The sequence below is a fragment of the Brachycentrus maculatus genome, unplaced genomic scaffold (genome assembly GCF_059751285.1).
Source record: "Brachycentrus maculatus isolate JH-2025_06_01 unplaced genomic scaffold, ASM5975128v1 h1tg000056l, whole genome shotgun sequence".
Taxonomy (NCBI): domain Eukaryota; kingdom Metazoa; phylum Arthropoda; class Insecta; order Trichoptera; family Brachycentridae; genus Brachycentrus; species Brachycentrus maculatus.
In genome coordinates, this window is record NW_028280810.1 from 1613942 (window position 1) to 1640561 (window position 26620).

The following is a 26620-nucleotide window of genomic DNA, read 5'->3' on the forward strand; positions in this document are numbered from 1 at the left end:
TATATATAATTATTGGTATTTATAAATACCCTGTTATTAATGAAAATGTTTTAAAAAAATACTTGACTCAACCATATTGAATTTACAAGGGCAAATAATAATGTTCATCGGTCTTTTAAAATGAGACCATCGCTCGTATTCTCGAAATTTGTTTAAGGAAAGACCAGCCTCTTATCAAACACATTCTTCAAACATCATTTAATGTCGTTGATGTTATCTTCAAAAGTTATTGATGTTTTGAGAGTGATTTTTTTCATCAAATTACTCAGTCAGGAATCAAATACCGCATTACTTTCAAAAAACAATTATTTAAAAAGTACACCAGAAAAGTTGTTTTCTTCATATAAATTTTAACTTAAGAATTATACCGTCTTATTTAAAAACTTGGGAGATAATGATATACAATAGATGGGAAAGAAATACAGATAATAAACCGTGTATTTAAATTTGTAATTCTTTGCCCCAAGAATGAATATAGTCAATCATTCAAAAAAATATTTTGTATACATAGGCACTTAAATCAGTTGGTACTCATTACTATTCAAAGCATTTGCGTATACAATGTTTTCTCTTGTCTGCATACTTACAACACTAGTAACTACATAATAAGCTCTAAATAGTATTAAGTGACATCACGATATTAATATGTCAAAGTGTGAAGGTTATCTTCACAATCGATATGGTCGTAAGGACATTTTGTATACATATTATACCGTATAATACAAAATACCTGATAAGGCCAAGAATAAACCGCAAATGAATGTGATTTCCTACCTTTGGTCATATGTATTATATATGTGTTACAACGAAATTTTATGAATTCTTTTAATGTTTTACCTGTTTTTAATCAAAATTAATTAATCATTTTTACTACACAAATTAATTTGACTACACTAATTTTTGTTAGAATTACCTAGTTTTTGTAATATCAAAATGAAATACTTGTAAAATACTAGTTTTTGAGTTTATTAATGTAAACAAGACTAGTTTCGAAAACTTCCGATATTTCATCAAAAGGTGAAAATGCAAGCTCATTATATTTGTAATTAGTAAATAAAAATGCGTTTTTTCACCTGTTGAAGAGAACATCTGTAATTCAACTAGTCGACTTTACATTGATGAACTCAAAAAGCTGTCTGATTTTTTTAACGAAATCATCATGTTATTTCAAAGTTAATACCAAATCAATAAATAATATATTATTTTTTGGTGGAATCACATGTACAAGTTTACCCCCGTAAAAACATTTTCCGGAAATAAATATCATAACATAAAATAAAAAAATTTACATGTGTTTGTTACAGTAACGTCCGATTCAAATAAATTCGTTTAAAATAATCTATCTTCAAGCTTTCACAAAGACAACGGAATTATCCCAAAATACTTTTTTTTGTAAAATAGAAAAATGTAACTTTATAAATTTTATTTTTTTTCCATCAAAGTATATACTTCATAAACTTAGGTTGAGAATTTTGTTGGATTTTGAAACGATAAAAATTTAAATTTTTAATCTTACGTTATTTTTCTTTCAATTTTAATCACTTTGCTTTCTACATAATATTTATCAAAGAGCAAGAACCAAAGTAAAAATACACAAGACATGTGTAAAAACGATTGCCATATATGGGATAGAGACCAGAGTACACACAACGAGAGCCAAATCTCTTCTAAGAACTTCAAAAATAAGGATATTTAAGTGCATAACCGGAAACACGTTAAGAGACCGAATGAGGAACACGGAATTTCGGAAAATGTGTAATATGGATGATATAGTCAGATGGGGAAGACAGCGAAGACGATTCTGGAATGCTTATGTCAATAGAATCCAAAAATATCGACCGGTCCGAATTGGTCTTCAAGAGAACCCAGACGTAAGAAGACTACGTGGTCCAAAGCGATGGTGTGACAGCTGGTAGTCCACATCACAAGAGACGGATAACGAAACAAACAGATGCTTGGATTTATAAGAAGGAAGAAGAAGATGAAGAAGACACTATTTATACAAGGATTACTTTGTACACACAATATCGATATTAAATAATGATACCTACAATATAATCGCACTACCATTTATAAAATAAAAGACTCAATTTTAGATCCAATTATTTTCTTGTTGCTTGAGGTTCTACGTGATGAATCGACAGCATGATTAATGTTAAATATTTTGTATGATAATGAGATAATAATAGGCATTACGTCAGATTGCAGTCCCCAGCATTATAATGTGATATTATTGACATGACATATTTGTCACTCGAGAGGATATACCAATAACCAATACTGTGGTCGTACGATTTTTGTGGTTGCTCTTTTAAATAATGATGAGTAAAGATATATTTTTTAAAACTTTAAACAACTAAACAACTTTGTTTTAACCACTCTTTTTGGTACACTTTATCCAACTGGTTTCGACAAGAACTTTATAATCATCAGGGTTTATGTACTAAATTCTAAAACATTGAAATACTCGTAATTAATTACCCTTCCCTTACCAAAAACTTCCACGCACTCCGTAAACCATATGAAAATATGATTTGAAAAATATGATTTAAAAACTCCTAAATTTTATTTTTATTGTGCATTGCGTAGCGAATACGTCAACTCCAAATCAAGAAATTACAAACATTCAAGATTTTTTTTAATAAATTTTTTTAATACATCAAGAAAGATTTATTTTTAATTGGTTTGGGTATTTGTGATGTATTTTACACATTTACCTTACCTATCCTTACTACTATACTAGAGACAAGCCTCTAAATGTAGAGGCTTTGCGGGTAATTAAAAAAACTCAATGGACGCTCAATAACATCTTTAGGCTTAAATACGATGAAAAATAAATACATTCACGTTTTATTGATTCTACCCGATCGTTATAAACGAATGAAACCTTTGTAAATTTCACAGCATACTATAACATTTGGGTAGCTACCTGGTGTGATTAGATCATTGTTAAACTGGATCGTGATTAATCTGAGCAACAAGTAGAAAGATTCTGTGACGTCGGATGACGACATGATGACGACGCCGAACAAATCACCGCGGGAGCAGGTACCCACGCGGTATTTGGTAACGAAAATGTGTCATGGTCAACCCGCGCAATGCAATTCCGGTTTGCATCTTGCTGAAGCTTCCAAAGTGGGCTTAAATTTAATCGAAAGCAGCTTTTGTGCAACCTAGCAGCTTTTGTGTTGTATGGTAGGTATTCCAACCATATATAATACAAGGTAGGATACAATGTAGGATTCTTAAGTTCTTTATACAAGTTGCGCTTGCCAATGAGGATAGCCTGGAGTGACTGGTTGTGAATGGTAGCCTGGAGGGGAAGAGAGGGAGAGGAAGATCCCTACACGATGGACGGATCAAGTTAAAGCAGCAGCCGGCACCTCAGTGGAGCGCTACGTGCAGCGCAGTCAAAGGATAACTGGAGAAGAGTCATTGCTTAAACAAGGGTCACAACCCTCAGTAATAAGAACTAAGATGAAGAAGAAGAGGACACAAAATGCTGAACCCTTTCCCAGGGGAACGGGAGTCTTCGGGAGAACGGCTTCTCCTGGGGAGTTTTAAATTGTTTCCTCACAGCATTGAGCAAATGCTGAAAAGTTCCTGATTGGCCCACACTGGATTATCCCTTATTATTACACAGATTAAAATGGAACGTTTTTTTTAGCTAGAAGAAACAAAAAATTACTTCATGATCTATAAATCTAGTACATAAAAAGCAAGGTAAATAATAAATGTAACTCCTATCTATATATAAATATATATATATATATATATATATATATATATATATATATATATATATATATATATATATATATATATATATATATATATATATATATATATATATATATATATATATATATATATATATATATATATATATATATATATATATATATATATATATATATATATATATATATATATATATATATATATATATATATATATATATATATATATATATATATATATATATATATATATATATATATATATATATATATATATATATATATATATATATATATATATATATATATATATATATATATATATATATATATATATATATATATATATATATATATATATATATATATATATATATATATATATATATATATATATATATATATATATATATATAAATAATCCAATATTCTGATAACACAATTAATTACATAAATGTAAAATGTTATAATTGAAATATACTCTAAATCTAAATGGCTTTTCCAAAACATTTTCGGTTAAAATCGACCCTAGAGCTTAAAATATTTTTATACGTGGGTGATTGTTTGATCATGCTCAATATAAGAATATTATCACCAAGAGCGTGAAATAAAAGCAACAAATATTCCTAATGTTTGAATTCTGGATAACAGCCAAAATTATTCTTCAAATAAACTCAATCACATAAGATGAATTACTATCGCTTTTAAATACTTGAGTTTTTTAGCTATGCAGTATTGCTAATAATGCAGGTTTTAAAATAGCTATTACGAGATGTATTTTTTGTATGAAGCAACCACTGAATTCATAATAATCATATAAACTCGCATAATAATATATTTTGACATCTCAAAATACATGAAGAAGAATATAGAAATCTGGAAATTTAGTAATAGGCTGGTTAAGTGATCACTTTACATACGTGCAACATTCACCATTCTACCCATGATTTCCAAAATCTAATTTATTTTCTAAAAATAAAAATTATAATCTAATAATACTAATATAATCTAATAAACAGAAATAATAATAAGTAATAAAACCCTTATCCGCACCCCAATGGTGCATAGGGCACTGCTTCATATAAACGCAGTGTTATCTTGATCGTTTACACATGAAGGAAAGGTGATCAGCCCTCCGCTTCAGGTACCAGTCCAGGGTAATATTGAATAAATATTACAGTGAAAAAATCACTTATATTTATTTGACCCCCCCTGGGAATTGAACCAGAACGGTAGCCGAGCGTGCTGACCATTACACTACGGAGGCGGACAGAAAAGACGAATAAACAGAAAAGACGAAGAATATATGTATAGTATTTCTTTTGTCCACATGTTTTTTTTAACAAATCATCTTGAAAACTATTTACAGTAAACTTTAAAACTACGAGAAAAAAAATGTGAACAATCAAATTCCTTTGCTTTTGTTTCATTCAATGCAGAATGCATTTTTTTAAATACGTATAATCTTTTTTTGTTAAGCGCAAAACGGATCTGACACGACTCTCATATTGTATAATTGAAAGATCGCGAAATCCTTTTCCAATAAATGCAGTTGGCATTACAAGACCATCTCGAGAATGTATAGTTGACAGTACGTATCGTGTGAATAGGTAAATCGAGTAACATCTATTGTTAGCTAATTAGTTTAATTCAAATAAAGTTACAATCACTACTAATTATAATAATTTTCACTATAATATTAATTCAATATAACCCTGGACTGGTACCTGAAGCGGAGGGCTGATCACCTTTCCTTCATGTGTTAACGATCAAGAAAACACTGCGTTTTTATGATGTAGTGCTCTATACACCGTTAGGGTGCGGATACGGGTTTGAAGAATAGTAATAATAATAACATCATAATAAGTCACCAACCATTATATTTTTTTCGATGTTTCGACCACCATTGCAGACGTTATTTTCAGCAGTAGATCATAGATATTTCAAAACATCAGCACTCTAGTAAAAATCGGAAAGAAAAAATGTCATCGCAGGTTCGTATACATACTCGCATATACCATCAATTGCAAATAAAACTCGAATTTCTGTTGTTGTTGCTGAAATGGTAATAAAATCGTGATAAGAATTATGAATTTTTATTGTACGCCTGAATACAAACCTTATTATAATTAAAATGTAACTTTGTTTTTAAATCACTTTAAATATTTTATTATAATGTCTACCGGTTTCGAAGCTAACCGCTTTATTATCAAGACTGATTAATACTATATATAATACTTTAGTCTTGATAAAGAAGCGGTTAGCTTCGAAACCGGTAGACATTATAATTAAGTTAAAACAAAATATTTATAGTGATTTTAAAGCAAAGTTACATTTGAATTATAAAATGGAAAATCACAAAGTTAGTGCTTCAAATATAAATTATATACAAACCTATTACTTAGCTCCTTAGATGTCAACGTAGATCGGTGGAAGCTGGGCTGAAAGTTTATTAAATATATCAACTTTATTTTAAAACAAAAGTAAGATAAAACGTTGTAAATTTAAGCAGGCAAATGATTTCCCATTTATGTATTTCAATTATTAGCCCGATTAATTATTATAAGACGGTGAAGTACTCTAAATCTCGCGATGCGCGCGTCTCGTCTTATAATTCAGGCCGACCGGCATTGACCAAAATGGCCCCAGGCGAAGTTGCGTCGTCTCATTTTAACCGGGAAAAATAAATAACAACTTGGATATGACAGTTCAGTCTTAGATCGTAACTTGGTCGGTGAATAGTCGTCGAATTGCTTTGTGCGAATTCATTCAACACCCGCCATAAAAGGACCAACGATGGATACTACAGACGTAAGTCTATTTTTTTACACACATGCATTTATTGATATCTCAGCATATATGTAATATAAAGAAGAATATAGAACTTTGGGAATTTACAAAGCCTGCGACCTGTCATGTGCTGGTTTAAGTGATCACTGTATACACGTGCAACATTCACTATTCAACCCATGATAACAATGTGTGTTTGTATATATATATATATATATATATATATATATATATATATATATATATATATATATATATATATATATATATATATATATATATATATATATATATATATATATATATATATATATATATATATATATATATATATATATATATATATATATATCTTTTAAAAAATATTCACAGTTGCAACTAAAAAGCACAAAATAATAATATTTTGGTAACCTGTATTTTTGCAACTAGATTTTAGTCTCGAGAAGTAATGTTGGGATATCAATATAAAATATCTATTTAGACAAAACCAGATTTGTGAACATACATAGATTTGGACACACTCAACTTACATTCATAAATACTTTTTCGTTTATTATTATATCGTTTTATATAGTTTTTTCACACAAGTATTCAATATCAGACGGTGAAATAGGTGCTAAGGCTAGCAACATTATTACATATAATATATTAAATATTGTATTTACTTATGAAGCTACGTTTTTCTCTTGAGAAAGGTTACGGTATTAAACAATTATTATTCATAAAGTATAGTATTATCCATAAATAATAATTTTATGTTTATAAATACTACACTTAAAATTAAGTTCGTACATTTAAGAAATGTAAAATATAATTGGCCAACTAGGAATAACTATTATTTTGATGTAAACTATGAGGTAGGTTATGCGTATTAGTAAGTTGGAGCCGAATTAACACAACTTTAGTCCTATTTGTAATAACAAATAGGACCAATATTTTTCTTTACAAAATAACACAAGTTTTTTTAGATATCCCCCTCCCTTCACAGACTAACTATTGCCTCCCTTCTTCATTTTATCGGATGTGGATATTTTCTAATATTTGAGAATCGCTTTTTTATGACATAAATAGTAATGATGATTTTATCTAAATGTCAACGTTAGAATATGTACAACGTTTGCAATACTGATTAATTTTCCTAACTACATTGTAATAATTAAAAATTAAAATTTGGTGACACATTCACTTTATACTTGTCGAATTGGAAACAAGAAATTTTAGCATATACTCGTATGTCTAACCAAATAAAACGGTTTTAATTTTAATACGTCAACTGCAATACTTAGATAATAATAGTCTTGGAGAAACCTTCTAGAGGGTATTCAAGTCCCTGGGAGACTGGAGGGCTGGGAAGTGAGTTTTAGCAAGGGCGTTGGACTAAAAAAAAATATTTTTTTATACCCTTTTTTATAAAATACAATATAACGTACAATTTATTTTTTAAACGTCCAATTTGATTTGTAAAGCGTCCAATTTAGTTTTTAACGCATAATTCGAAGTTAAAAAAACTATGATGTATTGCACGATTATTGTAAGGTATTATTTACATGTAAGTTACAACGCAAGAAAAAGTCTACAGCTGAAAAAGACTTTTTACTGAAATCGGTCTCGAATCTATTTTTTCGTTGTTTAATAAACAACGTTTTTAGATATTTATATTGTACTCATTTAAACTACAAGAACTCAAAATGAATTATAAAATAAATATAAAAAATATCGCAAAATCTCTTTATTTTATCATGTTTATTTTGCTCGACTGCAATGTACGTGCAGTATATAAATCTATTATGAGTACATCTCAAATAAAATGCTTCGATACTATTGAATTAAACGAATACAGTGAGGCAAGTCTATTTGCGATGCTATAACCACAAAATAAACATTTGGTTTATTGCCAAAAATCATAAAGACGCATTTACTGACTTTATCATTCATTAAAAAGAATTTTACAGTTAAAGTACCTATTCAAAAAGTCAAAAATCAACAGCTGAAAATATCGATTATTTTTAAAGCATGTATAAATAAAACTTTAAATTAATTTTGCCTATCTTAATAAAATTATCGTGGTTAAATAATGAATTTCCACGAAATACGGATGCTTTAGCATGAATTTGATAGTATTCTTAATCGTGATCGGATGTGCATTACATTATAATTCGGTTAGTTCATTTTAATCGTGTGTTTTATCAATTGATTTTATGAATATGTAATTTACACACACCTTATTCTACCATTTTCGTTAAAAATATCAAACAAAATATAATTATAAACATTATGAAAATATTGACATATTTATATTTGTGGCCAAGCATTTTACTGGCGGATATTTCACTGAAATTATTCACATTATCTAAATTACGATAATATTCTTTTTCTTCCAACCTTTATCGGCACCCAATGGTGCAAAGGGCACTGCATCACATCGACGCAGTGTTATCTTGATCCTTAATTGCATAAAGACACGGTAATCAATTATGTGCCTCTTGTACCAGTCCAGGGTGATATTAATTAAATTTGAGAATGAAATCTACTTATATTTATTTTCACCCCCCTGGAAATCGGACCCGGAACATCCAGCATGGTAGCCAAACGCACTTACCACTACACTACAGAGACGGACAATTTAATATACTTTAATTGTTTAATTTACGAGAATATAGCTTGAATTTGTATATACATTTTTTTACTAATGTAAATCATTACCTGTAGTTGACTAAACCTTGATTGTGATACATAGGGCACCGTATCGGAAAGACGTGTCATCGTCAGGCAAAGCTATGTATGGTCTAGATTCTTGAAGATATGAGTGAAATATGTCAAACAATACCAGTGTTTATACTTACACAGCTAGTGCAAGTGCGTGAATTCCAAATGCTGTCGACATTGCTTACCTCCTCCATTTTCTTTTTCATATATCGCTCACTCCTTTCAACAACGTCATATATAAAAAATTGATTTTCAGGAGATCGTTTTTAAAGTTTAAAAATGTAATAAAATGTATTAAAAATAAATATCAAGCCACTTTTTGTATTTTTTACTTTGTAACAGATCTTTTTAGGTAAAACCTAAATGTTTTTTCTCCGTTTGAAAAATATTTAGTATATTTTAAAAAAAAAATTAACAATACCTTTTCTTCAAAATGCAAAAACAACACTTTCTGCCCTGTAGCGGGTAAATATTAAGTTAAAAATATCACGCTTTTGCTGGGATATAGTACAATTTCTGGGCATTCCGAAAACACGTTCAACTGAAAATTGACGATTTTTAATATATGACGTTGTCGAAAGGAGTGAGCGATATGAGTAATTTCCTTCACCCTAAGCTCCTTTTATTACGTCATCGGTATCCCATTAAATATATTCTACTCCTATATCCAAGAATAGGAGTGCAGCGCAGGACTGATCATCTTGGCTTCATGTAATTAATAATCTAGTAAACACTGCATCGACCCGTTGCAGTATACTAAGCATTATCTGGGTGGACTTAGTAGTCTAAAAATAAATACCTAATAAATTTTCATCTACGTTTTATTGTATTCCCCAAACCAATTAATAAATGCGGCTAATCACGTAACCACGTCCGCGGTGGACCATTTAAAGTATTATCAGTGCCAAATTTGATAAACTTTCGGATTCGGTTATAAAAATGAGTATATCGAATAAGGGATAATCAACAAGGAAAAGAAATTAATTCCGCAGTTTTTTTGTTATTTATATTTCATGCCTATGCCTCCCAGACTAGCCTTTGCACTTGGAGAGGGAATTCCATTGGCTCATAAATTTTGTGTATTATATAATACTAGCTGTACCCAGGCACGCATTGCTATGGCTCAATCGGGTTAAACAGAAAAGAGATTTAAGTTTTGTACTGACATTTCTTGGCAGAACTGTATTTTTTATAATAAATTATAATTATGTAGTTTTTTCCACATGATTTTTATTTGACCAGCAACCGGGTTTCGTCGTTACCGACTTCATCAGTCTTATGAATGAGGAAAAAACTACATAGTTGTTATTTTATTATATAAGCAGACATTTTTAATATGTTAAATTTCAAAATATTTGTGTGTAAACAATATTTAAGAATGTTTCATTAATTTTCACTTTGTGGTAATATCTATCCATTTTAAATTTAAGTTTTACTTGGTAAAACCACTATTTCTTAAAATCTATTGTGACATGTATTTCGATCGCTGTGCTTGTTTCCATGTAAATTAAAATATATCGTTCGTATCTCCTAGAGTTTAAAAAAAAAAAAAATTACCGCAATGGCAGCGCCATCTGTTAAACGTAACATCAAATCACGCAATACTAAACGTTTCTCACCGCGGAGAACATACTTCTTGACAGCTACTGTCACTCAGGATTTTGAAGGTTTTCGATTGTATTGTATTCCCATATATTTTAATACATTCAGTACTTTGCAAGCATTGTGAAATGAAAAAAATAGAATTGTGTGATTCCTATTTTTATTTCATTTCCATTTGACCAGAACGATCCACAGCAACGCGTGACCGGATAAAGCTAGTTAATTATATAAATTACAATGAACTTATACCGACAAATTTCAACAACCAAATTGAATGTTTTGGGCATGAAATGGTTGGCAACTTCATCATCATTCCATGACGTCATTTTGTAGCAACATACACTTACCCAATTGAAATGAACGCGAACACCTAGTTCAGTCTGCAGCGATTTGTTAAGGTTTGAAATTAAATCACCTCAAGGTAAGATTACTTATGTAATTATATTATTATTATTTAACTCACATTAGCACTAGATTTCGCCTATTTCATGATTAATCGCCAGCATCATTATCTAAATAATTTGAAGATATTTACTTTATAGAAAAATCTTTAAATATTTCACCACATATTCAATAATCGCGTGAAATATGACAATAGTATTTTTAAGGCGGAATTCGATTAATTTTTATGACAAAAGCAACAAAATATTTCTATCATGCACATATTTTTATACAAAATCAGAAAAAAAATATGCAGTAACATATCGTAGTCGTACAGGAGAAAGTGTTTACAAAAACGTGATCATTGACTATTTGATATCTTACTAGCTTAATATTGCACTGAAAAAATCCCAAACCGATTTTAAACATGGAAGTATAATATATTGACTTGTTAAAAATGACTGCATTGATGTTTATTTTCTTACCAAACAAAAGAGACTTAAATGGCCCTCCTGAATTATTTATATTTCGTTAGTTGGTCACTTTCTCCTGTACGACTATGATATAAATATGCAAGATATTATTTTTTAAAGAGAAATATTCGTGTTTTTATTATTTGCACAAAAATTTCAATTTTATACTATTTCTGTAAGCCTAAGCGGCTCATTATTAGAAATAGGTATTAAATCGTGGTAGAGTGGGTTCGAACTGAGAAACTCTGACTTAAGAGTCCGCGACACTAAACACGGGACCACAACTCGACAATGGATTAAATTTGGATAATTAATAGTACCATTTTCGTAAGATCACTACCTCAAGGGCGCTTATTGTAAATATACAGGAAAAATGTAGATTTTTTTTTTTTTAAATACACAATCAAATGAAGGAAATCAAAAAATATCCGTTTCTTAGGAATTTACATGATGTATTATATTATGTACTTTGTGATTAAATGCATAGTATAACCATTTTTATTTCACCTAATAAAAAAATAATCTACCAGCTAGACACATAAGGTGGCTTAGTGGAAAAAAATAACATGTCAATTATTTTTATGAATTAATAAATGAATATACATATTATAGTATTTATACGTAAAAAAAAGGAATAAAACACTGATATTAATCCACTTATTGGTGAACAGGATTTTTCAGAACTAAATACGTATTATTTTTCAAGGTTTTTTTAACGGCCGTGAGGGGGTTTTCATGCAGTAATTTCTTGGAACTTTTCAGTTGTTCGAAATCTTCAAACAGTTCCAAAATTTTGAGTAGTGTGGTTGTCAATCATGGGTGGAATTGGTGAATGTTACACGTGTGTTAAATGATCACTTAACCAGCCCATGGCAGCAGGTTAAAACCCTGTAAACATACCTAGACTTTTCTGTCAAAATGGAAAAATAACTCCAGAGTGAAGACACCCAGATTTGTGAACAAGAATTTGGGACATACCCAAAAATGTTGTGAATAATTTCGGTTAATTTAACCATCGGATAAACACATTCTATTCCAGATGGAGCCTCAGGAGATAGAAATGGTGTACCTATACCCGCTGGAGAACGCTGCAGCTCATCATTCGGAGAAGTTTGAGCTGGTGCATGCGGATCCCAGAGTCGCCGTACTGCGGCGCGGGCAGGTCTTCTCTGCGGCTATACGCTTTACCACCAGGCCTTATGACTTCATCATGGACCAAGTCAAGTTGGTATTCTCGATAGGTGAGTGCATAAGCTTCAGATAATAATACAGCGAAACCTTGGTATAACGTACTAATTGAGGGGAGGGGGTGACAGTTTTTATTTAATTACCTAACGTCCAAGTGACTCTGAAATCTAGCTACGGCTTATGCAACACCGCTTATCATGACCCTACTCAGGCTTTAACTTTTTAAGTTTCATAGCCTATGTCTAGTCGTGAGTGGATTTACTTTTTATGTTTAAAGTTACTATAATTTCATGTAATTCATGAGTGAAAATTCTAGGCATGGGGGGTGACCGGTGAAGCCGAAAGTCCGTTATATATAAATAGGCAATATTTTGTAATGTTTATTAATATCTAATACTGTATTTAGATATAAATAAACCCTTATCCGCACCCAATGGCGCATAGGGTTGATAGTTAACGCGAAAATTATGCTGAGTTAGCTTTTCAATAATTTAAAAAGAAAATCGAAAAATCAAACAATACGCATTATCACAAAATCACACCACTGCTTTTTCTAAATTTATGTAAAAGTTCACATATGCGTATTTCAATACATTTTTTTTATAAATAATATTTTTTAACCCTTATCCGCACCCGATGGTGCATAGGGCACTGTCATATAAACGCAGTGTTATCTTGATTATTTCTAAATGATGGAAAGGTGATCAGCCTTCCGCTTCAGGCACCAGTTCAGGGTAATATTGAATAAATATTAGAGTGAAAAAATCACTTATATTTATTTGACCCTCCACCCTGGGAATCGAACCCGGGACCTCCAGTACGGTAGCCGAGGGTTCAGACCATTTTACTACGGAGGCGGACAATACAATGGGCGTATATTACAAACATTAATTTTATTTTTCGTATTTTGAAGAGTTTTTTTTATCTGCAGGTGAGAATGCCAACGTCATCAAAAGGACCAAGGGAGCCATGTTTGCCGTGAGGGAGAACCTTCAGCCGGATATATATCAATGGTCCGCTGTTGTAGTGGGAGAGCAAGAAGACACCATTACTCTCGAGGTGAGGTGCTTTGGGAAGAGTATTTTAAAAATCATAGAAAATGGTTCATAAATCTATAGTTTAAAATAATTTTAATCGAGGCCGGAAATGTAGGCTGAGTACTTACAAATCTATTATAAATAGATATAAAATTATAGGGGACAGTAAACAATGTTGGAATAGGGTGACTAAAGTGGAACAGCGACTTTACTCAGGTAATAGGTATTAAATAAGGTGATGAGCTCAAAAATTTTCATTTTGAACAGTTTATTTCTTGAAACAGTTTGCTAAACAGCTTTATTTTCTTCGTAAACTGTTTTTTTTTTCGTTAATTTATTATGGCTTTAGTTATCGTCGCGATATGATTTGTAATTTCTCTCTCTTCTTTTTGTGTATATTAGGTTAAAATCGTTAAAAACAATAAAAATGTATCAAAAAAGAACTTCGCCGACAAGACACACAAGGTGGCTTGGTGGGTCTCTGCAAAAAAAAATGTTCTAAATAAGTAAAATTATGATTTAAATAAATGTATACAATTTATCTTAATAAAAAAATAAAAATTCTAACCGAAATTTTGTCAACAGTACGACTAAATTTTGCGAACGAAGAACTAAAAAAACTGTTAGTAGCCGCTTTAATGAATCTGTTGCAGAACGTGCAACTGAATCGTTATTTTTTTAACTGTTGCGTGATTTGAAATTGTTATTTTTTTCAGATTCTCGAGACAGTGATTTTCGTGAAATGGTTACTATTTTTCAAATAACCATCTCTAGTAGAAAAGTTCTACTTTTTTGGAAAATTTATAATAACTGTGGTAAATAATCAGAAAACCAGTCCTATAAACAATGTGTATGTTGCAATGTAAACTCGACTAGTAGAAACATCTAGATAAACTTATCGCTACTAATACTCGTATGTGACTAATATCATGTAGTATTTACATTTGAAAATAGTAATGTCAATAACAGAGATGATGTCAAACATACCCGGGTTTACCCTATTACAACTAATGAAATTGATATTAAATTTTCCATTCTTCTCAGTATTAAGTATTTTGCCGACAATTTTATTAAATTAAACAATCATTCACAATATTAAAGAATGACAAATTCATTGTTGTGGCCATCGTGTGGGTCATAGAATAAATTAAAGATAAATTATATAAAATAATTTACATACAAATCATTATCATGACGTCAAAACAATGAAAAGCGGTTAAAATAATAAGTATATTATGTTTAATTCAAATACCATCGTATAAATAATAGCTAGGTATTAATTTAATCAGATAGTTTGTATTCTAGTATTTGATCAGTTTAAAATCTTTAACACGTTAATTAAATATTGAAGACTAATAATATTTTTTTTTAAATATCTGCCTGTTCATAAATACAAATAACGTATGATAAATTAATCTAAACAATAAAAAATAATGATATTTTTATTACATCAACCTAACCAATTGACCTTTTCCAATGCATTCGACAAAAATAGTTTTTTTTCGCTCTTCTCAGAACTTCTGCATTCATCATATTTTCATCTAGTTGATTGAAAATAGTGACTTTAAGACGCGAATAAAAAAATAGTATGAAACAATGTCCGAAATATAAGTACCTACTTAAAACCGCAACGCCCAGACTTCCATATCCCCATCTCAAAAAAATGAGATATCTCTGTTGAGATATTTATAATAGAATTCAATATTGTGTTCATCGCAAAGTCGAATCAGATAAATAATGATATAATTACTGTTTGAATGTTTATTAGATCACAAGTCCCTGTGATGCCCCCGTTGGTGCTTGGTCGCTTTCTGTAGAAACCAGCGTTAAGGGGGCGCCTACAACTGTCAAAACTTTCGAGTATGAAGATGACATTTATATTCTCTTCAACCCCTGGAATAAAGGTAACTTGAGTGTAAATTAATATTATTAAACCATGTCCGCTCCCTGGGCAGAGTATATGGAGTCCACAAACTGTCTACAGTCTTTTAAATTAATATAGTACTGTCTTACCACAGATTATATACTAGAAATGTCTTACTTAATAGTTTATAAAATCTTACTAATGGAACTTAAGGTTGATTCCATAGAGAAATTAACGTTTAAATTCTCGAGTTTTATTTCTAACAACTTTGCCATGTTAAAACCGATTGGAAATATGTTTTTTTACCGAATAAAAGCAAAGTTGAAGTTATCTACACTACGAATTCGAAACGTTAACTCGATGCAATAAGTATTCGATGCCCTGCATGCTAAATCTGTATTGTTTCCAATTGGACGCGAATTAGAATTATGCGTCATCTTACTTCTACTATATAAGTATTACTACTACTACTTATCACTATGTATGCATATCATCAAAGACTTACTTATTTGCATACATAACAGCTAGATTTCAGAGTTACTTGGACGTTAGGTAATAAAAAATACTTAATAAAATCGTTGTGTTTCCGAAGTTTTTTCTACCGAATTCCTTATTCAAATTCAGTACGCAACACATAGACAAAATATATCGGCACACGCGCGTGTTTCCCAACGGAAAATAATCCGAATTCGTTATTTCCGGACATTCCATTTCTTTTATTCAGAATAGAGTACCTATGCTATTATTTTAGAAGTGAAGGAGCTCCTTTTATATCTGGATTATGTCGAATCTGATTTTCTTCTGCTTATTATTTTTAATGGCTTTTCACCCATCTCGGGTGTTATAGAAATCTGATATTCATTCGGAGTGAAAATATCCTGCTTGAATTCGGAAATTGACTTCGAAAAACCGAAACTCTTAATACGCATACGATTTGATTCGGTTTTCAACTGCAGCTCAAAAAAATTTTTTTTTGGTTTATAGTAATATCTTCATGGTCGTAAAAATACGCTTCGTTTATACAATACATTTAAAATGGCCATTTATTAAAATACCCAATTAACAATGCTAATATATCATAAAAATTATAATATCCTGCTGACAGTAATAATAACCTGTCCTAATCAAAGCTAATTAAAAAATTAAAAAACTCGTTAACTGAAAAACATTTTTTGCATATTTTATTTTTCAATTTATCAATATTTTTTTAATTAATTTAACAAAATAATACAAACAAGATATTTTTATGATTGGTATCCCAAAAAATATCATTTTTTATTACCAGAATTATAATATATAGTAGGAAGATATTGTAATCTGCTGAATAATCTAATAATCTGGATGTCACGATAATCAGAAAACTGGTTTTTGATCATCAAAACTGGTAAAAGAGCAACCTTATATTTAAAATAACATGCCATAATTTGTCAGCCTCTGTAGTGTAGTGGTTAGCTCATTTGACCACATACTGATCATATATTTATGTAATATCACCCTGGACTAATACCTGAAGCAGTGGACTGATTACCTTGTCTTGATCTTATTAAAGATCAAAATATCACTGCACTTATGCTATTCATTCCCCCTTTTCCCCACTGGGTGTGGGTAGGGATTAGAAGAAAAACATTTGAATTTACTTCAAAATCCTAAGCAAAGAATCTGTACTATTAAAAATAACAATGTAAAATATGAATTTACAGGTGTAGCAATTAAAATGAAATCTCAAAAACGTTTAATTTATGATGCCATCGTTTTCAGATGATCAAGTGTATATGGATGACCAATCCTTGCTTGATGAATACATAATGAATGACGTGGGAAAGATTTGGGTCGGTCCAATGGGATCTAGCAGAGGAAGAGAATGGGTTTTTGGCCAGTTTGATGATACGGTGCTTCCGGCATGTATGCTAATGCTGGACAGGGCTGAACTTCCCTACACACAGTAAGTTCAAATACGACTTTGTATGTATTATTGTATGTATTATGAAGGGTAAAAGTTCCTTTTCCTCTTCTTAATCAACAATACATAATATTCCTCTTCCATGTCCTTAACCATATAACAGTAATGTGGCCTTAATCCTTAGCTCCTTCGTTTATGTCATCTGTATCCTATTATTTATATTCAACTCCTAGATCCAAGATGATCTGCTTCTTCAATGGATATAAAATACATATGTCCAAGTTACACAAAGTACGAGCATAAACATATAAATACAACCTGCTATTTTCTTTTCCTACCTTCTATTCCATTATCTGTCATATATAGCAGTATTTTTCTTCACGCTTCTCCTTCACTTGAATCATTTGTGTCTCATCAAATATATTCCACTCCAATATCAGAGAATTTGAGTGCAGGACAAATCACCTTGTATTCGGGTAATTAGCATTTTAGCTTACACTGGATCTATCCAATTTAATACCGGTTAAAAATAAAAATAGTGAACCTCAATTTCATAAATCTGACAGCAGTATTGTCTCTATCAAAGTGGTATATGTAATTAACTGTGAAAAAAAAATCTCTCCAGGCGTAATGACCCTGTCAAAGTGACTCGTATAATATCGAAGATCGTAAACTCCAATGACGACCAAGGAGTGCTGGTAGGACGGTGGGACGGAGATTACGCAGATGGAACAGCTCCAGCAGCATGGACTGGCAGTGCAGCTATTCTGGAACAATTCCTCGAGACACAAGAGGAAGTCAGCTATGGGCAGTGCTGGGTATTTGCCGGGGTGGTAACAGCAGGTAAAGGAAATAATTAAATATATGTACATGCTGTTTTTTGTTGTTATTTTTACTATAAAAATTAGTATTATCGTAAAACAAGTAAGATGTAAAATTAATTGAAAATAGAACCTGGAATTATTAAAAAGGTATTATTTTAATTAACATCAATTCAATGGTAGTATCCAAATAAAAAAATATGCTTCACATTCTACTCTTTTTTCTTCAAACTTATGTGGGGAATTGATGGAGATGCCACTGGGTTGCCATATTATCTATATAAAAATGATTTTGACAATTAACAATTTTTTTTCACAAATGAAAAAGAAACAGGCTCCATTTTTGAACATTCTAAATTATTTTCATCACACCTATAAAATAAGGAGAAACGACCTCACATAAACTTTCCAAATATACTTTTTAAGACAATATAATAAAAATAATACTTTACCGATAATAATGCTATATGATGTTTTATTTAGTGTGTCGTGCCCTGGGAATACCATCAAGAGTTGTTTCTAACTTGGTATCAGCCCATGATGCCAATGCCTCACTCACAGTGGACAAATATTTTGATGCCAATATGGAGGAGTTATCTTTTGACCCCAACAACCCAATGGGAGAAGATTCCATTTGGAACTACCATGTGTGGAATGATGTCTGGATGGCTAGACCTGATTTGCCCAAAGGTATCAACTTTTTTAAACTGCATATATAAAATATTAGAAAACAAATCGCATAAAGAAAATGTTAAAAGAGTAGTTATATTACTAATCAAAACGAAGTATGGTAATTGGGTATTTATTTTTGGGAAAAAGAGGCTTGCCATTTTCAAAGTACCTTTTTAAATAAAACACAAGGTTTTGCTTTTTCTTCCTTCATAATAAATACTAAAAGCAAATTAAAAAAGTAATCTTAAACTATTTATAATCTACGTAACTATGCAATTGTATTTTAATAAGGAAAACATAATTTAAAATTGTTTTCAAATGATATATTTACATTAAAATAAAATGGTGTCCAAATCAAACATTTTCTCTTATGAGAAACAGTTTACTGATAAAACCTGATGAGCTAAACTTGGGCCAAATCTTCAATTCAATTTAGAAAGCTCTGTTTCTTTTTTCAAGTTGCTATTAATAATATCCATTGCTGTAAAATATTCATTGGCAACATGATTTGGAGATTCAAAAAAAGAACTAAATTCAATAAAATAGAACAAAAGAGAATGAAACATTAGAAAAAGTTATAAATATAAAATGACTAGAAAATTATAACTTTTGTTAATTTCAATGAAGGTTAGTTCAATAGTTTTTAAACAGCTAAAAATTAAACATGTGTTGCAGGTTACGGTGGGTGGCAAGCAATAGATGCTACTCCTCAAGAGAAGTCTGGTGGCTTCTACCAGTGTGGCCCCGCTTCCCTTGAGGCTGTAAGACAAGGAGCTGTTGGGTACCAGCATGATGTCCCTTTCCTCCTTGCTTCCGTCAATGCTGACCTCATGAGATGGAAAGAAGACCCGACACAGGCCATGGGATATTCCAGAATTGACAGCAACAAATATCAGTGAGCAATCTTAATCTGTTGCTTGTTCACCAACTATTATTTCTCCCTTAAATACATCCTAAATATTTTATTTTAAAATGTGCATACCTTTAAATGTGTGAACCTAATCCCTCAAAGGGTTAAAGTATTTAAAAAAAATCTTTTCTCATTTAAAAATCAAAACAGATACTAGTTGCATAGTAGTTTTATATTTAGCAGTTTTGACTAAATTTTCAAAACAAAAAAAGCATCAAATGCAAATGTAACTTATTTCATTATTTAATTTTTAGTATTGGGAGACTTATTCTTACGAAGCAACCATTCATATTTGATCCTAATGGCGATACGGATAGAGAAGACATCACGGCACAATACAAAGCTCAAGAAGGAACTGAAGCTGAAAGACTTTCCTTGTTCAACGGTATCAGGGGAACTGAGCGAGCTAAAAGGTAATATTACTTTTTAAAATACAAACTTAAGTTAAAAGTTTAAAATGGAAAAAGGAAGACCTACAGATAATACAAAGTGATAAATAATGTTTCTCTTAAGCCTATATTCATCCACAGTTGAATATAATCGTCCTTCAAAGACTTCCTTCTCCTCCTGTTCTTTGCTTAACACTATTATCGGTCTTGCTATGCTCCATAAATCACCTCTCAATCTTTTTCAGTGTCAACCTCCAAAAAAATATATAAATATTCTCAGTAGCGCGCGTATCATATACGCACATAAGCAATGCCTACTATATTTCAGTGGGAAAAAGAAAGACTGTGCTAGTGAAATGTACATTTAACTATAAAAAATAAGACTGGGTATTGTCGGTTATCCTTCAGCAAAAAAACTCGCATCACTAGAATGAATCTTGCAAGTTTTTAAATGCTAATTAATACGCTGTTTTCTTGTAATGCCCATCCCAATTGAAAACTCTGTACATATCACTGCGTTTACTACATATTTTAATATAAATAAACTGTATCTGGATATATCTGTATTTGTTTTATTTTACAGATTTTATGCTGTCCCAGATGAAGCCAACGAAGATGTTGAGTTTGATCTTATAGAACTCGAAAAAATTAATATTGGTGAGCCATTCCAAGTAACAGTGAACATCAAGAACAAATCTGACCAGGTTTGTTTTCACACTTTTTAAAACCGAAAATGGCTGATGAAAACTATTGACTATCTATTATTTAAATAAATGATTATTTTTTACCAGGAAAGAACTGTGAAAGCCGTACTAAAAGCTGGCAGTGTGTTCTATACGGGAGTTAAGTCTGAACTCGTAAACAAAGCTGAAGGGCAATTTTCTGTACGCCCTAACTCCAGTAAGTAAAAATTTTTTTATTTTTATTTTTCACTCAACTATAAGTTCATCATTATTTGAAAATTTGTTTTGATAATCATCAGTGAATACCCCATTTTGTACTTTTTATTGGTAGTTGATAATTGACACATTATGACAATAGATTCATGTTACTGTGAATATCAACCAAGTATGTAATATAATAACTTAACTGTAATTTAACTTACTTGTAATATAATAAAATAACTTTGGCTCTAAAATCTCTATATCGCTCACTCCTTTCGAGAACGTCATAAATCAAAAAACTTGATTTTTCAGTAGAATGTTTTTAAAGTTTAAAAATATAATACAATGTTTTAAAAATAAATATCAAGCCACTTATTGAACTTTTTACTGTGCAACAAATCTTTTTAGGTAAAACCTAAAGATTTTTTTTCCATTTGAAAAATATTTAGTTTATTTAAAAAAAAAATATTAAACAATACCTTTTCTTCAAATTGCAAAACCAACACATTCTGCCCTGTAGCGGGTAAATATTAAGTTAAAAATATGCCTCTTTTGCTGGGATAAAGTACATTTTCTGGGCATTCCGAAAACATGCGCAATTGAAAATTGACGATTTTTGATTTATGACGTTCTTGAAAGGAGTGAGCGATATATTATATTATAATTTCAACCGGTTTCGAGGCCAACAGCTTCTTCTTCAAGACTTATTTATAATATAGCAAAGTTATTTTGAATTAATTAGTAATTTTTTCTTCAATTCCAGGCGAACAGATAAATCTGAATGTAACGCCGGGAGACTATATTCCAAAACTGGTGGAGTACTGTAACATGAAGATTTATGCGATATGTACAGTTCTTGAAACCAATCAGACTTGGGCTGGCGAAGATGACTTCCAAGTGCTTAAGCCTTCTATTGAGATCAGGGTTTGTATTTTCTTTGATTTCTCTTTAGAAAAGCTGATTTTACTAAACTTAGGCATATGATATACATATCGCTCAACTCTTTCAAGAACGTCATAAATCAAAAAACTTGATTTTTCAGGAGAACGTTTTTAAAGTTTAAAAATATAATACAACGTATTAAAAATAAATATCAAGCCACTTATTGAACTTTTAGCAGTGCAACAGATCTTTTAAGGTAAAACCTGAACGTTTTTTCTCCATTTGAAAAATATTTAGTTTATTTAAAAAAATAACTTAACAATATATTTTCTTAAAAATTAAAAAACAACACTTTCTGCCCTGTAGTGGGTAAATATTAAGTTAAAAATATGCCTCTTTTGCTTGAATATAGTAGATTTTCTGGGTATTCCGAAAATATGCGCAACTGAAAATTGTCGATTTTTGATTTATGGCGTTCTTGAAAGGAGTGAGCGATATGATATACAGACACTCAATAAATACAAAATTAGTAATAAATACAAATAAAGTGTTTATAAGAAATTTTAGACAAAGTTTTACCCATAAAATAAGAAAATCACAATCTGATGACCAAAACTAATCATACATATTTCTTGCTATCCTTATCCACACTCAATGATTTATAGCTCACAGCATCAGATCGACGCAATGTAAGGTTAATTGTCAATTATATAAAGGCAAGGCGATCAGTGCAACGCTTCAGGTACCATTCCAAGGTGATATTAAATAAATATTAGAGAAATATCTCTTACTATTTACTTTGACTTCCCTGGAAATCGAACCAGGGACGAACAATACGGTAGCCAAATGCGCTAACCATAACACTACAGAAGCAGACAAAACAAACTATTAAACTTTAACCAAAAAGTAGACAGTCAAATTTCAAATACTGTTTATTGACAATAACAGTTAATGCTAGTTAAACAATTATTATCTTTAATATTTAAAAAAAAATAAACAAAACCTGAAGTCACTATCATTTAAAGAAGAATTACTGCAGATCTAATCTAGTTGGACATTTTTTATACAAACTCTTTATTTGAAGTAGCAACGCCGAACTGTATTCAAATTTACACTCTTATTAGAATGAATAATGTTGATTTCGTTGAGTACTTTTGGAAACATTTCTTTTTTTAACTTTGTAATTTATGTCACTCAGTTCAACAATGAGCCAGCTATGGGGAAACCATCCATCGCCAGCTTGACATTCAAGAACCCCCTGGATAAAGTCTTGACAGACTGTAAGTTCCAAGTGGCCGGCCCGGGACTCGTGAGAAGGAATATTGTTATACCACATGATGATGTGGCTCCACACGCTGTACTGTGGGCTGATCTTCCAGTGACACCATCGGTATGAATAATTTGTATTTTTTTTACATCTGTACAAAGTTTTATTTGGCTGTCATCACCTAAATGAGAGATAATATGAATATCACTACATTAGCAGTCCAAATAGTGAATGTGTTAAGTGTGACTAAAACTCAAAAATTTTAATAAAAAAATCATTATAAACTTGAATAAAAAATAACAATGATAGATATTAATTTTATAATAATTTTGTATAATTTATAAAGTACCATTTATGTCAAATACTACCTCAAGATGTATGCTTCATATCGAAATTACAATTAAATTATTTAATCCAATAGGGACATTAGTTAAAAATTACAAGAAAGGTGTGTTAGATGGTTTGGGCATGTGAATTGAATGAGTGAAGAAAGAATAGTAAAATAAATTTATGAGACGAATGAGGTTGGTAAAAGGTGGAGTCAGACCACTAAAAACTTGGCATAATCAAATATTTCAAATACTTGAAAGTGGTTAGATCAGGAGTCGGAATATTCGGCGGGTGTGTATGAAGAGATGCATGAATGTGGAAGAAGGGAAGATTGTTCTAATTTCTTAACCTACCTCTGCGGGGAAGCGGTGCGATGGTCAGTTAATGAAGTCGTACAATGCCATGTTAAGTAAAAGGTACTGCTATTACCAGCGGTTGAACATATATTAATTGATTCATTTATTGATGGAGTCTTTACTTTGTTTTCAGGCTGCTGGATCCTTGAAGCTTATTGTGACCTTCAGTTCCAAGGAATTGGTAGATGTTACCGGCAGTGCCAGTTTGGAAATCTACTAAACACATTTTCATACAAATATCTAAACATATATTATTTTATAAGTACTAATTATAAATTAACTTTGTGCCATAATTTTTTATTACTTGAAACACGGTGTTTTGAATTTTTAGTGCTAACCATTATGCACGCAGTATGAGAATCTCGAATCGTTCAGTTGATGTTAAAAACAAAAATGTGTATTTGTACCAAAGATCCAAAAATTTAACTTTAGATAAACTTTCATGTATAAAACTGAAAAACATATTTAATAAAATAAAAAATTATTATAAATATTAAATATTTTTGTTCACTGCATGCCTAGTGATATAATTACCGATTTCTGATAAATATTGATATACTTTTGTAATAAAATCATTTAAACAATTTCATTCATTTGATTACCTTGTCCATCCTCTTGTATGTGAAAATATTCTACGAATTCAGGTAGAAGATCTTTTCCACAACATTTTGCTGTAATATGAGTATTTAAATATGCTATAGTGATAAAAATACCTAAAAACTTTGTATTCATAAGCAAATTGCATTATTATTTGAGAAAATCCCAAATTCCTAATGTGTAATGGTAAACCTGTCATATGTTTTGATTATTCATTCCACTAAGATTTCAAAAGAAATTAACAATTTTCACAAAAAATATATGTGTAAAATATAGCAAAATATATAAAATATAGCAAAATATCTTAAATATTATCGTAATACATATACGTATATGTATATAAAATTTCACTCAGTAATAAAATTATATAAAAATAATAAATAATAATAATTTTGGAATATTTATATAGCGCCATTTTCTCCATATGTATGCTATATTAGGAATTTTCTATACAACAAATTATTTTACCCACTTCGTAATATGGAAGTTTGACTGTATAAAAAAAGGCTAAAATCTACAAAACCAACAAAAACATGCCATATAAAACATAAGGGTATTGGAATTAAAACCACATAAATATTTTCAAAGGTAACAAATATTATTTACTTAATGGAAAAAACAACATTTCGAATACAAATATTGCTCATAATATTGCAATCCTATTGTTTTAATATTGTAGAACACATAAAAATTATTATTTGTTCACTATAAGTTGGTCAATTAACGAAATACTAATACGGCTATCGATGACATCTTTTTTTATTCTACTACAATATGTTAAAGACAAAATGCAGAGGACTGTATTAACGATATTTTCCAAAATTTGATTTTGTGGATAAATCACAGCCCCTTAGGTAACGCTACTGCATCCCTACCTAGTAGTTTAGAAATGTTTAATATATTTGAGTGAAGGAACTACAAAAATACAATATTACATAAGAAAAACAAGCTTAGGACTACAAGACTAGAATATGTTTCATTATCTAAGATCTTTCCAACTACTAATACAGAAATATTAATTCCAATGGATATGAAATGATCAATCGACTTTGAAAAAACCCCACAAAAATTTAAATCTTATTTTGCTTTATGTTACAGTTAGTTTTTACTTAGTAAGTTTCTTTAAATGAACGGCACTACCCCACTTACCTCTAATATATTTTAACTGACATTGACAATGCGACCTTAAATATCGAAACATACTCTACCATATTATGAGTGTGATGAAGATGTGTACTTAGCTAAAGAGACAATATTTCAAAAGTGATTTATATAATTAATAAGGTGTTCACAAAACTAAGACTAGATAAAAATTAATTCTATATGATTATCTTACCTAATTACCACATTACAATGTCACAATTCAAGTGTTATATTTGCAAACAAAATGTTTGGGAATATGAGTAACAATAGCAACATATAAAACTTATATTCCCACATGATTATATTACAGATATAAGCTTTTTATTCTGACACCAAAATGACGATAAAACCCACACCATTTGATTGTAACAGTCTAAAATTGTATATTTATGGTAAAACTTTTTTAAAGGCATATATATTCTTGAGACATTCATACTTTTTTTCCTATCTTTATTTTTTTAGTTTTGTAGTACTCTTCAGTAGGTACGCTGAAGTATGTTTTTTTTAACTCTTTTTTTTCTCCACAGTTGGTATGGATATAAGCACTGTCATACAAGGTTTATGGAAGGCATGTGCACATCCAATGAAGTCTTTGCCCATATATCTCATTTGTTTTATATGATTTTTGGTTGGAAATCGAGTAGACACAAAATCTAAAGATTTTTCTAGTAACATCTCATAAATTTGC

At 30.4% G+C, this 26620-nt stretch overlaps 1 protein-coding gene across 2 annotated transcripts; it reads left to right on the forward strand.

The window, feature by feature from the left end:
• The first annotated feature begins 6417 nt into the window (after positions 1–6417).
• On the forward strand, positions 6418–24613 carry LOC148311813 (hemocyte protein-glutamine gamma-glutamyltransferase-like). Of its 2 annotated transcripts, none has more exons than XM_088278355.1 (14): positions 6418–6551; positions 12732–12933; positions 13812–13939; positions 15686–15821; positions 17540–17723; positions 18307–18524; positions 18986–19192; positions 19850–20069; positions 20339–20497; positions 21057–21177; positions 21265–21373; positions 22121–22281; positions 23438–23629; positions 24326–24613. In XM_088278355.1, exons 1-14 carry the CDS (start codon positions 6537–6539, stop codon positions 24410–24412), a joined length of 2139 nt encoding a protein of 712 aa, XP_088134481.1. In that variant the 5' UTR covers positions 6418–6536; the 3' UTR covers positions 24413–24613. The 2 variants fall into 2 exon arrangements, with proteins under 2 accessions (XP_088134481.1, XP_088134482.1); XM_088278356.1 differs by lacking the exon at positions 6418–6551 and adding an exon at positions 11163–11259.
• The last annotated feature ends 2007 nt before the right edge of the window (positions 24614–26620 follow it).